The sequence below is a fragment of the Sarcophilus harrisii genome, chromosome 1, assembly GCF_902635505.1.
Source record: "Sarcophilus harrisii chromosome 1, mSarHar1.11, whole genome shotgun sequence".
In the NCBI taxonomy this organism is placed as follows: Eukaryota; Metazoa; Chordata; class Mammalia; order Dasyuromorphia; family Dasyuridae; genus Sarcophilus; species Sarcophilus harrisii.
In genome coordinates, this window is record NC_045426.1 from 641,351,578 (window position 1) to 641,369,785 (window position 18,208).

The 18,208-nt window shown below is 38.3% G+C and overlaps 1 protein-coding gene and 1 long non-coding RNA gene across 8 annotated transcripts in view; one reads left to right on the plus strand and one right to left on the minus strand.

Annotated features, from left to right (window-relative positions):
• LOC105749017 (zinc finger protein 436) overlaps nt 1–18,208 on the minus strand; it is a 31,428-nt gene extending 13,220 nt beyond the window's left edge. For 2 of the 7 annotated variants that reach the window (XM_031947340.1, XM_031947339.1), the window contains exon 1: nt 4,943–5,023. In XM_031947340.1, coding sequence (XP_031803200.1) covers nt 4,943–4,984 — 42 coding nt within the window. In that variant the 5' untranslated portion in view covers nt 4,985–5,023. Of the gene's footprint in view, nt 1–4,571; nt 4,894–4,942; nt 5,024–5,046; nt 5,104–17,989 lie in introns of those variants that run through there. The other 5 variants (XM_031947342.1, XM_031947345.1, XM_031947343.1 and 2 more) reach the window with 5 other exon arrangements.
• Nucleotides 5,150–5,489, plus strand: LOC116420722. Its single transcript, XR_004231134.1, has 2 exons — nt 5,150–5,285; nt 5,392–5,489. It is a non-coding gene; the product is annotated as an uncharacterized LOC116420722 (long non-coding RNA).

The window sequence follows — 18,208 nt, forward strand, 5'->3', positions numbered from 1 at the left end:
GCCAGTGGAGTTTGTACTTAATTCTTGGGATAATAAAGAGCTATGCTAAGAGAGACCTGTGATTTAAGAGGATCACTATGAAAGTTGTACAGTTTGGAAAGGACAGAAATTTGAAACAGGGAGACTAACTAGGAGATAATTGTAATAGCATTGGCTGGAAGTTATAGGGCCTACACAAGGGTCAGTGTAAGGTCAGTGTAAGGCATTGTGGAGATAGAAACAACACAACTTGGCAATTGAATGGAGATGTAGGTGCTGGCTTTGGCAGCATATATACTATAAATCCCTATGTAGAATAAGAGAGGATGAGGTAGCAAACTTGAATTATTGAAAAGATAGTAATATGATTGAGAGAGATAAGGAAGATAGGAAGAGGAGAATCTTAGGGGGAAAAGCCAATGAGTTTTATTTTGGACTCCAAACTATAGAGTTTGGGATTTATAGGACACTTGGTTCAGAATGTCTAGAGCTAATAGCAAAATAGAGAGAGACAGAGAGACAGAGACAGAGAGAGACAGAGACACAAAGAGAGAGAGAGAGAGAGAGAAAGAGAGAGAGAGACAGAAAGAGAGACAGAGACACACACAGACACGGAAGCAGAGAGAGAGACAGAGAGAAACAGAGAGAGGGAGACAGAGAAAAAGAGAGATTAAAACATGTTTTTCAAATATGCAGAGGACCAGAAGCAATCAGAGACAAGCAGAGAAAAGCTTTGAACATAACATGCTGAATGTATTTCATACTTAAAAGTTTTACCAAAACAATGAATGATGAAAACCGTGTCCAGGGCTGAGGAGACATTTCAGAGTTTTATATGCAAGTCTAGTAGTACTCTTATATTTAGACAATGAGGTCACCAAGAGAAAGTATAGAGGGAGTATTAGGGATATATTCACAGAGGGTAGGCTATAGAAAGTGTTCCAGAGAAGGATATTAAGAAGGAACAGTCATGAGCCTGAGAAAAGTGTCATAAAAATTCAGAGGAGAGAATATCCAGAAAAGGATGGTCAATAGTGTCAAAGGTTATGAGAAATCAAGAAAGGTGAAGACTGAGAAAAGTCCATTGGATTTGTCAATTACAAGATCACAAGATTACAAGATGTTACACACCAACTTTGTTGGGATGGGATGGGATAGCTATCTGAGAGGGAAATACAGGAAGAAATTTAAGCAATATAAAAATAAAAGATGTCAAAAAAAAAAAAAATCTTAAGGGATCATTGGTAACCCTGAAAAGAGTAGTTTCAGTTAAGTGATGAGGTCAGATAACAAGACCAAGAGGAGAAGAAATAGAAGCAACAAGTGTCTTGCCCTCTTCCCCACCTCAGGAGCCTGGCTATGAAAGGGAAAAGAGATATAAGGTAATAATACGAAGGGATGAGGGTAGAATAGAGTGCAAAATTTTAAGGATAATGAGACCTGGCTGCATTTTTGGTCAGTAGGGTAGGGGTCAATAGAGATTAAAGGTGGGAATAATTATGGGGAATCTGCTGGAGATGAGAAAAAATCGCATCAAGGAAAGAAAAGGGTTGCACTTGACTAGATCCAAACCAGTTCTGGTCCAACTACTAAAAAGAAATCCCCTCTGCAACAATCCTGACAAGTGGGCATCTAGACTTTACACGGACACCTGAGAAAGGACTCAGTACCTGTTAGGGAAGCCAATTCCACCGCCAGAAGGCTCTAACTTTAGAAGCAACATACACATTCCACTCATTTGGAGTGAGGAAAATCTGGGTTTCAGTCCTACCTCTGATACTTACTATGGGGAAGACCTCTCAGGGCCTCAGTTTCTTCATCTTTAAAATGGAGATAATAATACCTATACCTCACAGAATTGTGGAACCTGCTCTGAGAAAATGTTTATAAAATGGTCTGGCAAACCTTAAATCAATGTATGTGTCAGTTATTATGACAACTAGAAGTTTTTCCTTATCCTATACTAAAATAAGTCCTCCTATCCCTTTACCTAATGTATGGTAAGTATGGAACTATGAAACTAAAAATAAATTTAATTCTTTTATTCACTGGAAAAAGGACTGCCCAAACTATCCAGATCCTTATTCCTAATTTTCCCTGCTCTTCCAAACACTTTGGAGTAAGGCTGCTCAACATGACCCTCACTTTCAGTATATGTGTGTGTGTTGCATTGTTTGGCAGTTTTGGTGGGGAAGCGGAGGCAGAGAAAAAAATCACCCTGACTTAAATCATGGAAAATGTTCAGGTTTTTCAGAAATTTCCCATGATAAAGCATATGCCCAGAATACAGTTTAAATGTAAGCTCTTTGAGGATAAGATCAGTTTTTTCTATTTTTTGTCTTTGCCTCCTTTGCATTTCGCACAGTGCCTTGCCCTTACCAGGATCTTACTAAATGCTTTTTGAATGGGATTGGAGCACAGCCAAGAATTAACATTTACAAAAGGAGACCAAAGGAATAAATACATACTATAGACATAGGGTTAGAAGGTACCTTAAAGATCTTCTAATTCAACTGCTCATAATATAGCTGAAGAGAAGGATCTTGCTTTCACATGGACAATAAGCAGCAGCACTAGGATTTGAACTCAAGTTTTGACTCCAAAGCTAGCACTCTTGGTTCATGCTATCTTTCATCTGTAATACCCTGTCCAAAAGCCTGTTGTCCCATCAAGCCTCCCAGTTACTCACTTAACCTCCAGTACTCCATTCACCGTTCCTCCCCACTATTACCCTCAGTCTCCTACTTCGGAACACGTACATTCTGAAGTCTCCTCCAACTCCTTGGTCTCGAGTTCAACAACACCTTTGACATGGAACTTTACAATCCCCCTTTTGGAGCTTTTCCTCTTTTTTGTTCCTTCTAAAATCTACTCTTCAATACCTTCACCATGACCTCTCATCCTTCCATTTCATTCCATCATCCCTTCTCTGCCTTCATTTTTCTCACTTTGCACTCTTGATCCTACAGTTCACCAGTTCAGTTATATGATTCCCACCAAATCTGGGTTCTTTGCTCCTTCTATCACAACCATTCATGTCCTATCTATTCTCAATACTGGTTCATCCCCATCATCCCATCAAAGTTAATTAGTTGAACAGAGCACTAAATCCGGAATAAGAAAGATCTGAAAGCAAATCCAGCTTCAGATGCTATTTGTGTAACCCTAGAAAAGTCACAATCTCTGCCTATCTGAGGGTAATAACAGCACCTACCTTACAAGATTGTCAGGAGATTTAGATGAGACAATATTTGTAAAGCACTTAGCATGATTTCTGGTATATAATGGGTTCTAAATAAATGCTTACTTTCTTTCCACTCTACGTTTCTCTTCTTGTTCTTACCTCCATGGAGAAAATCACACAATTATATTAACTGAGTACCTTACAAATTTATATTTTTCCATGGGGCAGCTGGAGGGCCCCACAGATTGGGCTTGGAATCAGAAAGAATTTAGTTTAAATCCAGCATCAGACACTTATTGGCTATGTGACTCTGGACAAATTACTTAATCCCTCTTTATTTCAATTTCTTCATCTGTAAAATGGGGATAACAATAGCACCTTCCTCTCAGAATTTTCGTGAAGCTTAAATGAAATAATCATTATAAAGTTCTTTAAAAGAGCCTGGTAGTCTATAAATATCAGCTGTTATTATGAATGAACTCCCTAACACGTTTCCTTCACAAACGTTTTGAACATTCTCTTTCTTTGAGCTTTCTAAACCTCCCCCAGCTCCCTTTTTCTTTCAGCAAATGACCTTGTTTCTTACTATAATAAGAAAAATGATGCCAACTCTCTTTCCTCCCTTACTCCACACCTATAAATCTTTACCTTTCTTTGCCTTTTTTTCTCTAGGAAGAGGTAGCTTTTCTCCACAAATGCTCACCTCTCTATACCATTAGACTGGAAACTCCTTGAGAGCACAGCCTGGCTTTGCCTTTCCATGTATCCCTAGCATTTAGAAATGCTTATGGCCTTTCTTAAATCCTTTAATCCTATCCCTCCTTTCTTCCAGGAGCCTAGTGGGCCCAGAAATCACTCCCCCTTTCTCACCTCTCTTTTTTCTATTAACTTCCAGCCTGCTGCCTACTCTCCTGAAAAATTCATTTGACCCGGGTCAAATAATCACCTCCCTTTTCTACGCTTCTTTCCTCCCGATCCACTCGCTCTTCAACCTTTTATCACCAGGTTTCCAACCTTACCACTGTACTGAGTTTGAAAGGTCAACCTTCGAGGCTCAACTCCCAGATGAGAAACCGAGACCCATAAAAGCTAAATTATCCAAGATTTGAAACCGGGTCCAAACGCGGTGCTAGTGGGTTTCACAACGATTCTGACTCTGTGCAAATAGAAAGGCCTCCCCCTCCCCCCCCACACACACACAGCTGTAGGTTCTCCCTCTCTCCTACTTTGCAGCCAGAGTACGGTTGCCAAGGTTCCCATTCACAAGCCTCCCTGGCGCCAAACCCTTCAGCGGTTCCCGGGCGTCTTTCAGGCTCTCGCTAGGCCGCCTGCAAGGTCCTTCAGCCTCGGCGCCCGACCTATTTTATCTTACGCCGGTGCCCTGCCGGCATTCCGAGCTCCTACCAACCTTAGCTGCCCACGCCTCCTACCGGAACAGAAGAAATAACTCTGCCCCGATACCCCTGCTCCCCCGCGCCAAGCAAGACACTCTCAGCTTTCCACTCCCTCACACCTCCCAAGGCATGTAGTGTGCACACCTCCCAGCACGCAGACACGTGCACACGCACACACGTTACACAAGGGCACGCACGGACCCCCTCCTCACACACTCACGCGCGTGCGCGCGCGCCGCTCCCACAAACGCGCGCGCGCGCGCACCGCTCCCACACTCACGCGCGTGCGCGCGCACGAACTCTACCGATACATAGGTACAGTGGCACAATCTTCCAATACCTACGCAAGCCTGCGGGAACACCCTTCCAATACAAACACGTATACCTGAACGCGCGCCCTTCGGGCATACGGATACGGACGCGTCATAGACGCGGACACATTTTTCCGGATGCGCACATAAACGCTCGTCTATCCTTGCCCCAACTCACCCAGAGAAGCCAGTTAGAAGTCTAACAACAGCCGGAAGTGGATCCCACTAACTCGCTCCGGGCCACAAGAGCCTCCCACTGCGGATGGCCCGGAATACTTCCGGGTCTGCTCTGGGCCGCTGGGAGGACCCATCCTCTCACTGGTTCGCTTCCTTGCGGACTTGGGTGTAGATCACTGATGGAGAAGGATGGAGCACCTGAGGCCGCTTGGCCAAGAGCCCAATTCCCTGCTGTCTCTAGTTGAGAAGCGGAGGGGAAAGGAAATTTTGGGAAACTTGGGCTGGGGTCAAATTTATTTCAGTTCAATTCAATTACCTAAATATGTTGTGGTTTTTTTTTAATTAGGAGCTGGCAGGGCCAGGACCAGCGCTGGGATTTCAAGGATGAAAAGCCACGCAGTCCAGGACTTTCAAGCACTTGCAGTCTATGGGTACACAAATAAATGATACAATGTAGAAAAGAGCAGAACCAAAGGAAAGATGGCCAGGAAAATGTGAGATGGACTGTTTTCTGTTGGGGTAGGAGACAAGGGGAAGATTTCCAGAGAAGGTGGTGTCTGCACTGGACCTTGAAGAATGGAAAGGGTTTCTACCAGCTGAGCTGAGAACCTTAATCCAGGGCAGTCCGTGCATTGCGTGGAGGAAGAAGTTGAGTTTTGCTGGACTATCACAGCCCATGAAAGGAAGTACTTGAGAGAGAGAGGGTAAAGATAAATTGGATTCAAATGATGGATTCTTAAGTCAAAGAGTCTGGGCAGGGGAGAAAGGGGAAGAGGAAAACATAGTTTCAGGCTCTCATTCAATCCTTTCTCTGATGAATTAGCCTATTTTATGCATCACTTCTTCCTGGACAACATCAGTGCTTGACTAAGTAAAATATAAGACAGTTCTTCCAATCCAACTGAGACCAGACTGGGAACAAGAAGGCCAAAGAGCAATGATCAATGTTTTAAAATAATTTCTGGTTTTATGTTTTAAAATGTTGTTTATGTTGTTATGTGAAATGTTTTAAAATAATTTCTAAAAAATAAATAATTTAAATAATTTAAAATAATTCTAGGAATCTTCCCTGAGATACACCAAATACAAACTATACTAATGCCCTGGGCATATTTTCCGGTGGTTTAGATTATATTAAAACTCCCTGTATTAGGAAGATTATGCTTGTTTGTATAAGTGAGCAACATTTTTAAAGAACCAATATGATTTACTTGGAAAGAACACAAATGGTACAGCTAGGTATTTTATCCATCTAAGGAAAGAATGTTGTAGTTCAGGCAGGCTCAGCCTCTTCTCCCAAAAGAAAGAGAGTGAATAAGTAGATAGATGTAATTAAAATGGATGCAGAATATAATACTTGTATTATATTGAAGAATTTCAGAAAAGACTCAGTAGCCAATGTATATGAAAGGAATTCCCAACAATAACACAACTAACAAGTGTTAAGGCAGGACATTCCACTGAGACAGCTCTAATTGTTAGGTAGTTTTTGTTATATCTATTCGAAATTTTCCTGTTTGCAGCTTCTGCCTGTTGCCCTTGTACTGCAAAGATTTAAGGAGTATATAAAAGTGCTCAAACTCAAGGCGAAAATTCTCAATGTTTCCCTCTCCTTCCACTTACACAGCCAACTCCCTAATTTAGGCTCTCATCACCTGTCATCTGGACTATTACAACAGTATCCTAATTGATCCTTCTGCCTCAAGTCTCTCCCTTTTCCAATCCATCCTGCATCCACTTGCCAAAGTGATTTCCCACATATGACCATCTCTTCTCCCCCACAGAAAACACAGACACCTTAATTCTTTCCAATGGCTTCCTGTAGCATTTAGGCTAAAATATAGGCACCTCTAAGTTAGTTTTTTTAAATCCTCTGTAACCTGGCCCGAATCTAACTTCCCAACTTTATTAGACATTATTCCCTTCTCCAATCATTACAGTCCAGTTAAATTAACTTCCATACTATTCTTCCCACAAGACTCTTCACTCATGACTTCACATCCCAAGTCTCATTTCTGTATGTTCTCAGAATGTCCCTTACTGTCTAGAATGCACTTTCCATTTACTGCCATGCATTAGAATCCTTTGTTTCCCTCAAAACTCTGATTAAGCAACACCTTCTACATGAAGACTTGCCTGCTTGTTTCCCAGTTACAAATGCTCTCTAATTTAAGAAGTTACCTCTTGTTTACTTTGTATGCCCTCCACCACTATGACTGCATGTAAGCTCCCTGAAGGGAGGTAGCTCATTTTAGTATCTACATAACAGGCACTTAATAAATGTATACTAATTGAGATCTAGAACTAGACAGATGAAGATATTCAACACTTACCGAGATTCAATGCTTATTAATATTCAATATTTATTAAGACATTGGTCAAAAATCATTACTTAAACCACTGTCCTAGATTTTGAAATAATAACTGCCATTTATATATGACTTTAAGGTTTGCAGACTGCTTCAATATATGACCATATTGGAACCTCCCAACAACCTTATGACTATTAATAAAGTGGCATTAGTAATTATTGTTAATAACTAGCATTATCATCATTTTAGATGAAGCAGGTTCAAAGACGTTAACTGACTTGCATATAATCATACAGCTAATATCTGAGATAGCTTTTGAATCCAGGTTTTCAAAGCTATAATTCCTGTTTTTTGTTCACCATGTTAGGGCTGGAGAAGAAAAAATGTCTTAGCTGGTTGTCTGGATTTTTTCATGGAAGAAAATGGAGTCCACAAACTATGAGCAAAAAATAATTTTCAGTAAAATTCTGGTTCCTTATACTATTTTGTGAATTTTATTTTTTAAAGCATTCTGTGGATGTGTTTTTATATAATTTCTATTCCCCATGATACTTAAGTGAGTTTAATTAAAATTTTCTGCTTTGGGGTGGGAAGAGGGGGAAGCTTTCAGCTTTGATCAGAGATATTATCACCACTTAAAGAAGACATGAAAAGTCACATATTAATTTGTATTACATAACATGACACACTGATCAGATGATAGAAAACAAGAGTTTAGACTAAAAATCTTATCCCTAGGCCATGATAAAGCAAATTGTCTAGGCAAAGGCAATGAAAAAAATTTGAGGTGGGGAGAGAAGGGAAAGTTCTTTAGGTTTTCCCACACTCTTCATGCAGTTTCTTTCTAGTGTGAAATATAAAATGTTTTATAAGATTTTCATTCTCTAAGGCAGTTTCATATTCATTACATGGATAAGATTTCACCCCAGTATGAATTCTCCAATGTTCAGTAAGGTATGAGGTTCTGCTAGAGGCTTTCTCACATTCATTATATTTATAGGGCTTAATTCCAGCCCTGTAATTATCTAATTATATCTAATGTTGCAATTATCTCATGCTGCAAAAGGGTTGAATTTTGACTAAAGGCTTTCCCACACTCATTGTATTTATAGGGTCTCTCTCCAGTGTAAATGCTCTGGTGTATTACAAGTTGTGTGCTCATACTAAAAGTTTTTTTACATTCATGGCATCCATAGTCTTTCTCGCTAGTATGAATTCTCTGGTGATGTATAAGGTTTGAACTCTGAATGAAGGCTTTATCACATTTATCACATTCATAAGGTTTTTCTCCAGTATGGATTCTCTGGTATTGAATAAGGTGTGAGCTTTGAACAAAACCTTTTCCACACTCATCACATATAAATGGCTTATCCTCATGTGAGTTCTTTGATAGAGAATAAGGCACTTCAAATGAAAGCCTTTTTTTTTTTTTTAAATAGATTCCCTTAGCATCCCGTTGATCAGTAGCAAGCTCTGAGTTTAGGAGAAAGTTTTTCCCAAACTCATTTAATTCTTGAGAGCATTTTCCTGTGGAGATTTTCTTGGAGTAACCATCATTTCATTGAAACCTCTTTCCTGGATAAATAACTGTCTTAACATTTCCTCTGCGAAATTTTCTTGATGGTTTTCTAATCTCTCAGGTTTATATGCTCTTCCAAAACCAGGTTCAGAAGGAATAGCCCTTAGGCATATTTCTGATTATCCATGTGGTTCTAGTTGTAAAATTCCTTCTTTTTCATTTGATTGTTCATTTTTAGCCCAGATCTCAGAATATGAAACAATAAATAGAAAATATAAATATTACCTGTACTTCCGTTGGGAGAAAATAAAAGAAGTATACTAAGTTACAAAATAATTATCAATAAAATTGATGTCTGTGAGGTACAGGTAGCTTTAACAATTATATAATGAGCTTTTAATATTGAGAGAGAAAACAAATTAAAAGAGTAGATTAACAGGGAGGATTGGGAGGAGTGATCCACAAAAAGAATCAGCTGAGAAAAGTGAAAAACCTGACCAGAGAAACAGGCTGAGCAAAGATGATAGGGTTGAGCAAAGAATTAATTGGAAATGAGTTCCGTGACCCCAATCAAATCAGTATGGCTCCTCTTCTCTTCTTTCTTTATACCCTCTCTTAGTGATTTCACTAGTTCCCCTGGGTTGGTCACCTCTATGTAGTTAACTCCTACATCTATATGTCCAGTCTTAGTTTCCTTCCTGAGCTCGCCTCTCCACCTATATTCTTTAGAGGCATTTCAAAATCAACATGTTCAAAATGAAACTTATCTTTCCCCACTAATCTCACTTATTCTCCAAACTTTCCTGCTTTATGTATCTTTACTTTGCTTTAAATGCTTTAAATACTATCCATTCCGGTTATCCCGTTTTACAAATTCAGCATGAAGATTACATCCTTCCTCTGCTAAGAAATCTTGAAGAGCTTCCTATTAACTACCAAGTAAAATTCATACTTCTTTACTTGGAATTCAAGTTCCTCAAGAACCAAATTCCTGACTTTTTCCTTTCCCTCCTCTTCCACATTTAAATGACAAATATTGTCAGTTCTACTTCCTCAAATCCAGTTCCTTCTCTTCACTCATTTGCTCTCTACCTTAGGTCACAACCTTGTCACATCTTGTCCAGACAATTATAAAAACCTTCAACTGAACTCCCAACTTCCAGTTTCTCCCCTAATACATATTTCACAAAAGCAGTCAAAATAATTTCCCTAATCTGTCTGCCAAAGGAGTCAGGAACTATATGAGCAAAACTACAAAAGATTTTTCACACAAATAAAGTCAAATCTAAGCAACTGGAAAAATATCAAGTGCTCTTGGATAGGTCGAGTGAATATAATAAAGATGACAATATTCCCTAAACTAATCTACTTATTTAGTACTATACCAATCAAACTCCCATGAAACTCTTTTAATGACCTAAAAAAATAAGAACAAAATTACTTGGAAGAACAAAAAGTCAAGAATTTCAAAGAAATTAATGAAGAGAAAAGCAAATGAAGGTGGTCTAGCTGTACCAGATCTAAAACTATATTATAAAGCAGCAGTCATCAAAACCATTTGGTACTGGTTGAGAAAGAGAAGTTGATTAGGTTTATAGAACAAAATAGTCAATAACTATAGCAATCTAGTATTTGTCAAACCCAAAGGCCCCAGCTTCTGGGATAAGAATTCACTATTTGACAAAAACTACTGAGAAAATTGGAAACTAGTATGGCAGAAAGTAGGCATAAACCCACACCTAACACCGTATATCAAGATAAAGTCAAAATCGGTTCATGATCTAGGCATAAAGACTGATAGTATAAACAAATTAGAAGAACATAGGATAATTTACCTCTCAGATTTGTGGAGGAGGAAGGAATGTGTGACCAAAGAAGAATTAGAGATCATTATTGCTCATAAAATAGGTAATTTTGATTATATTAAATTAAAAGGTTTTTGTACAAACAAAACTAATGCAGACAAGTTTAGAAGGGAAGCAATAAACTGGGAAAACATTCTTACATCCAAAGGATCTGATAAAAGCCTCATTTCTAAAATATATAGAGAATTGACTCAAATTGATAATAAATTTATAATAGTTCAAGCCATTCTCCAATTGATAAATGGTCAAAGGATATGAACAGACAATTTTCAGATGAAGAAATTGAAACTATTTGTAGTCACATGAAAAGGTGCTCCAAATCACTATTGATCAGAGAAATGCAAATTAAGACAACTCTGAGATACCACTACACATCTCTTAGATTGGCTAAGATGACAGGAAAAGATAAAACCAAATATTGGAGGGGATGTAGGAAAACTGGGACACTGATACATTTTTGGTGGAACTGTGAATGGATCTAACCATTACGGAAAGCAATTTAGATCAATGCTCAAAAAGTTATCAAATTGTGCACACCCTTTGATCCAGCAATATTACTACTGGACTTATATCCCAAAGAGATCTTAAAGAAGGGAAAGAGACCCACATGTGCAAAACTATTTGTGGCAGCTCTCTTTGTAGAGGCAAGAAACTGGAAACTGAGTGGATGCCCATTTCCAATTGATGGCTGAATAAATTATGGTATATGAATGTTATAGAATATAATTGTCCTGTAAGAAATGATCAAGAGGATGATTTCAGAGAGGCTTGGAGAGACCTACATGAACTGATGCTGAGTGAAATGAGCAGAACCAGGAGATCATTATACACAGCAACAACAAGACTATACAATGATCAATTCTGATGGACGGGGCTCTCTTCAACAGTGAGATGATTCAAACCAGTTCCACTTGTTCAGTGATGAAGAAAGCCATCTATATCCAGAGAGAGAACCATAGGAACAGAGGGTGGACCACAACATAGCATTCTCACTCTCTGTTGTTATTTGCTTGCATTGTATTTTTTTCTCATTTTTTTCCTTCTTGATCTGATTTTTCTTGTGTACCAAGATAACTGTATAAATATGTATACATATATTGGATTTAACATGTATTACAACATATTTAACATGTATTGAACTACCTGCCAGCTAGGGGAGGGGATGGGGGGAAAGAGGTGAAGATTTGGACCAAATGGTTTTGCAAGGGTCAATGTTGGAAAAATTACCCATGCATATGCTTTGTAAATTAAAAAAAAAAGAAAAAGAAAAACAAAACAAAAAACAATTTCCCTAAAGCACATGTCTGATCACCCTGTTGAACATTTCATTTACCTCTAAAATTAAATACAAACTTCTCTGGCATTCAAAGTCCTTCAGAATCCATGTCCAGCTTACCTTTTCAGATTTATTTCATACTTTTCTTCTTTTTTATGTACTATATGTTCCAGGCAATGGTAATCTACATCCTGGTTCCCTGAAATAGTTCCGTTTCCTACTTCTATATTTTTGTTCATGTCCTACATGCCAAAAATGTACTCATTTCTCATCTCCACTTCTAAGAATCGCTAGGCTTAAGTCATATGTCACTCACTTCAGGGAATAATTCCTGATTTCCCTAGTTGATAGCAAACTCTTTTCCCTTAGAATAATCATGTTTATGCTTATGTCAACACTCTCTGTGTCATGCTAATAAATACAGACCCCTCAAAGGCTCTGTACCCCAAGCTTAATACAGCATCATAAAAGCATTGTCAAGAAAAGATGTAAATTGGCTCTCCCTTAGTCACCTATCACCATCCCATAAGTTACTAAGTCCTGTTGATTCTCTCTGTAATAACTCTTTCTTCCATCCCTCCTCTTTTCCTACTTTAACTATAGTATAATTAAGTCTTTTAATTAATTTAATTTTAATTAAGTCTATAATATAATAAGTCTTCACTATTACTTGAAGAAAGATCTTTAGCAACTGGGAGAAAATCAGGATAGACTTCAAGTAAAAGTAATGCTTGAATGGGAGCTTGAAGGAAATAAAAGTTTTGAATAGGTACAGCTTAATTGCTTCCTTCCAAACTATATAGTCCATTCAAACTGGCCTTTTCTATTTTTCACACATGGTACTCATCTTTCATTTCTATATCTTTGCATTGGCTGCTCCTTCATGCTTATAATGCACACCCTCCTCACTTCCAACTCATAGGATCCCTGTCTTCCCTTAAAAGCTCAAATAACACTATCAACATAAAGCCTTCTCTAATCCAAATGTCCATACCCTTTCTCCTAAACTACTTTACATTTAACACCTATTCTATTTATATTTAAAATATTTATATGTCTTTTTTTCTTTCCCTATAATATGTAATGTCTTTGAGAGTAGGGATAGACTACTATATTATTTTGTGTTATTTTTATCTGCATAATATGGGTATGTGTAATATCCCCAATGGTCTACAAATGCTGAGTATAGGTTGGTATTGTTTCTAAACTTTGTAATCCCCCAATATCTAGCACAATGCTCCACATAAAGAAATGAATTAATAAATATTTTAATTGCATGAAGTCTTATAATTGTTATACTCAAAGAAAAGAGATCTTGCCAGCTTCACCATATGCAAGAAATCAAGTTTGTTGATTTTTTCCTTCTAAATGTCTTTCACCTATATCTCTTTCTGTCAGCTTCGAAGACCATTATCTTATTTAAGATCTTTATGTCTTCCTCATAACCCCACAACATAGTAAGTCTTCCTAACTATACCTAAACATGACATTCTAGCATGGAATCACTAAGATTCTGACATTATTTTGTATCATAGATTGGTTCCTTTTATAACCTGAGCTATTTGAATCATTTCATAGATCATTCCTGCAACATGCCAACAGAAAATTTCTTGCCTTCAGGACCCGTTACTTCTAATTTGAGTATACAGGACAAAATCCCTTCAATACAGAAGAAAAGCAGGGAGAATTTTAGTTTTTCACTAAAGAGACGGAAAAAAAATTCTAAGACTATTGCCAGTGCCATATAGATATATGTTAGCTTCCCCAAAATTGTGAGCCAGTCTAAAAATCGCTGGCATCAAGCTCTGTTCCAAATCAATAAAGCTGAGAGTGATAGGGAATAACTGTGATTATGGTTACTTGATGTAGCTGACCAGCTCTCTTACCAACTGTAACATTAGCATCTTAACCCTTTGTGTGTTGCTCTCCAGAAATTAACCCTGCCTCATACATTGGTCTAGATCAAGGGACTGCTTTTCATTGTGTTCTGATAGAGGGAAATAATTATTTGAATTTTCCCTTACAACCTTTCCTCTTAACTGCTGCTGAGGTTACAGCTACTAATTTTATCTAGGGAGCTGCTTCCCTTTCTGTAATGATTACATCTTGGCATATCTTCACTCCACATTCCAAGTCTGACGGGGGATCCTTAGGGGCTTCAGGGTCCCTATTTCAGCATTTTTCTTTCAATTGCTAAAAAAAAAAAAAAAAAAACTTCTTTTCATTGGTCTTCAGGAATCCAATATACCCTGCACATATTGCCATAATCATCTTCCTACTTCATCATAGCATATTCCTTTTCTTACTTACACACACACACACACACACACACACACACAAAAACCCTTTAATGAGTCCCAATTACTTTTTATCTTTTCAGTGACAGTATCTTTAAAATAATAGCTGACATGGACAAAGTACTTCAAGGGTACTTTCTATACTATAACCCTATCAGCTGAGCAATATGTGATTATTTATTCTCATTAACAAATGAGGAAATTGAAAGTCAGAAAAGTTTAGTGATTTGGTCCATGGTCAGAGAGTTAGTAAATGTCAGAGGTAAGATCTGAACCCACATTTTCTGGGCTCCAAGTCTAGAATACTATCACCATATTATTGTATGCACTTATCCACTAAGTCACCTATCCATCTTGATATCTATAGGGATCATAAAATGCTGAATTATCTGAGAACATATTGTATATCTAGATATGCTACAGGTTTTTTTACATGTAGTACATGATTCAGCATTCAATTAATTCCCTAAAGGCAAAAAAAGAATGAACACTCATTTTATGAATATTGTTTTGTATGTAAATTTTTTCTTTAAAAGTTGTTATATTTTAGACTTGTCTGATTATACAAATATGAAAGTAGGACTGATATTATAGAAATTTATTTTCCATATATCTCATAGTGTTCAAAGACCAAAGAATGTGCTCCAAAATATTTTCATTTTTTCTACCTGAAAATTTACAATAGATAAGCAGAATAATACAGTTATAAAAAGTGTCATAATATCTAGTTTTGTTTTACTATAACAATAAATTGATTTAATAAAAATATCTTTCAAAAGCTGCTATGAGCATTTTTAACTATGAAATGTAATAATTTGATGTTTTGTGCTGGGAGGGGAAAGAAGGTATAACAAACAAGTAAGTCAGAGTGAGAAGGCCACTTTGGCTGAGTTGCAGAGTTTGGGAGAGAGGAGCATAATGTCCACTGAGGCTAGAAAGTCAGATTGGGATATCTTTATATTCTTTCTTCCAGACTCATTGAAGTTTGAGTTCACAGTACTAGCTAAACTTATTTATATTTTTACAGGTACTTTAAAATGCATTATTTTCCCTGAAAAGAAAGAAAAAGTCAAGTAAAAAGAAAAGTACTGCCCCTCCAAAAATTAGCTTTGTTGATTTGGTTACAAGAAAAACAGTATAACTAATATAAATTTTCTCTGATATTTTAATTTTAAGTAGAATTTTTTTGAAGTAGAAGACCCAAGTTAGAGGAGCAAGACTATGAAGAATGATCATATAGACACAGAGACTAGCATCATGTCAACAATTTGTTCCATGAAGGCAACTGAAGCAGGCACTGTGAACACTTAAGAGTTTGGCCAAACATTGAATATCCCAGAGTCAATCATCTTGACTTCTGTCTTGCCATTGGACTTCAATGAGTCTGGAAGAAAGAATATAAAGATATCCCAATCTGACTTTCTAGCCTCAGTGGACATTATGCTCCTCTCTCCCAAACTCTGCAACTCAGCCAAAGTGGCCTTCTCACTCTGACTTACTTGTTTGTTATACCTTCTTTCCCCTCCCAGCATTTGTATGGCTATTTTCCACGTCTGAAATGCACTCTCTCTTTAAGAGGTGTAGCTAAGGCACAATGTTATGCTTAAAATTTTTCATATCCTAACTACCTTTTGCTTACTTCATCTGCCTCTATATAAATATGTGTGCAAATCTGTTAATTTTGTATTCATTCTGTATATATTCTCATATGTAGTTGTAGCCACCCCATTCGACCATACAATCACTGCAAGTAGGGAGTTTTATTTGTATGCCTTGAACTTAGCATAATATTATCTGTTTGATAGATACTAGGTACATGGTAAATATTTGACTCTTCTTGGTTCATTTTTCATTGTGCAGTTACCAGCAGTTACCATATAATAACTGTCAACAACTTTCACCAAAAACAAATATCATTTATCACAAAGAGAAAAAGAGAATACACATTTCAATCTGGAACTGGACATCAATAGCCAGTGCTCCCACCTCCCACTTCTAAACCCAGACCCTGAACTACAGAACTTCCTGAAATCTATCCTATAATATAAAGTCTTGCACATATGGCTTTTCACTGATTCCTGGATCTAATGGCCTAAGTACTACTGGTTGAAAACAGCAGAGAGAGTAAGCCATGGAGAACCTATCATCTCTGTAATTATGGAAGAGAAGGAAAGAGAGGAAGGAAGGAAGGAGAAAAGAAGGAAAGGAAGGAAGGAAAAAGAAGGAAGGAAGAAAGGAAGGAAGGAAGGAAGGAAGGAAGGAAGGAAGGAAGGAAGGAAGGAAGGAAGGAAGGAAGGAAGGGAAGGAGGGAGGGATGAGGAAGGACGGAAAGAAGAAAGGAAGGAAAAAAGGAAGGAATGAAAGAAGAAAGGGAAGGAGGGAAAAAGGAAGGAAGGAAGGAAGGAAGGAAGGAAGGAAGGAAGGAAGGAAGGAAGAAAGGAAGGAAGGAAGGAAGGAAGGAAGGAAGGAAGGAAGGAAGGAAGGAAGGAAGGAAGGAAGGAAGGGAAGGAGGGAGGGATGAGGAAGGACGGAAAGAAGAAAGGAAGGAAAAAAGGAAGGAATGAAAGAAGAAAGGGAAGGAGGGAAAAAGGAAGGAAGGAAGGAAGGAAGGGTGGGAGGGAGGGAGGGAGGAAGAAAAGAAGGAAGGAGGGAGAGGGAAGGATGAAGGATATGAAAGAAAAAGAAGGAAGAAAGGGAGGGAGAAAGGAAAGAAAGACCAGGATCCTGGAAGAAGGGAGCAATGTTGAAATTATGTAACATCTGCCTCACTTTTTCTCAGGTTTAGTGGACTTCATTTGTTAAATGTTTTAAAAAAAAGTTTGCATCAGAGCAGAGTGAAAATTAATTAAACGGGTATTTATCTAGCACCTTTTGTGGAATAATTATGACTAGGCAGGTGATGAGTAAGATATCACCTTTCCCTACAAGTAATGATATTCATCAAAATAGATAATTTTAAATTTCTTGACATATGAAAATTCCATCTTGACAAAAGTTATCTTGAGAGTAGCATGAAGGATTAGAGCTAAAAAGGATTTTAGACATTATTTCATCTAATTTTATATATGAGGAAACTGGGCCATACAAGCATTTAGCAAACTGATGGTGGAGCCAGGACTAAAACTGACTTCTCTTGACTCCTAAGTCTGTATTCCTTTTATTTTTCAAATTCAACAAAGATGTTTTCACATTCTAGAAGACAAAAGCAAGTAACTACGTTTTATTCATTTAGTTTTTAACAAATTCCAAACCAATACTGGCTTTCCCCTTAAAGAACTTTGAATATCCACAATATCATTCAGTTTTTCATCAAATTTATTACCTTCTCTATATTACTCTTCGGCATAAAAACGTTGACGCTGAATAAATGTTTTACAGAGGAGAAACCCGAAACTCGAAATTAGCCACATCGCCAGTCACCCCTAAATCCAGGGGGAAAGAACTAGACACTGGGGCTCCCGCCTAGGCAGCCCTCCCCCTCACACGACACCCTGGGGGAAGCAGCTTTCCCAGTCCTCCTTCATTCTGCAGAGAAATTCCGGGCTCCAGATCAGGGTGGGCTCTGAGCGCCCCCCGGTGCCCCAGCCTCTGCCCTTTCCCTACACTGCGCCAGGCGGGTTCTGAGCTAGGTACCCACGCCTTCCTGCCCCCTGCAGGACGCAACACCGAACTCACCCCTACTCCTGATGGGGCGCTGAATAACGAGGGGAGCCGAGCCGGAAGAGGGGAGAAGTCAAAAGAGGAGGGCGAGAAATGGACCGCTCCTCACCTGCCCGGAGCAGGGAGCAGGAGAAGGATGGAGCCCGGGAGATGCTGATTGTCATTCTCGCCCCCTCCCCCAGCCAGTTGCGCATGCGCCACTTTAAACCAACTCTTAGACTCATCATCTCGATG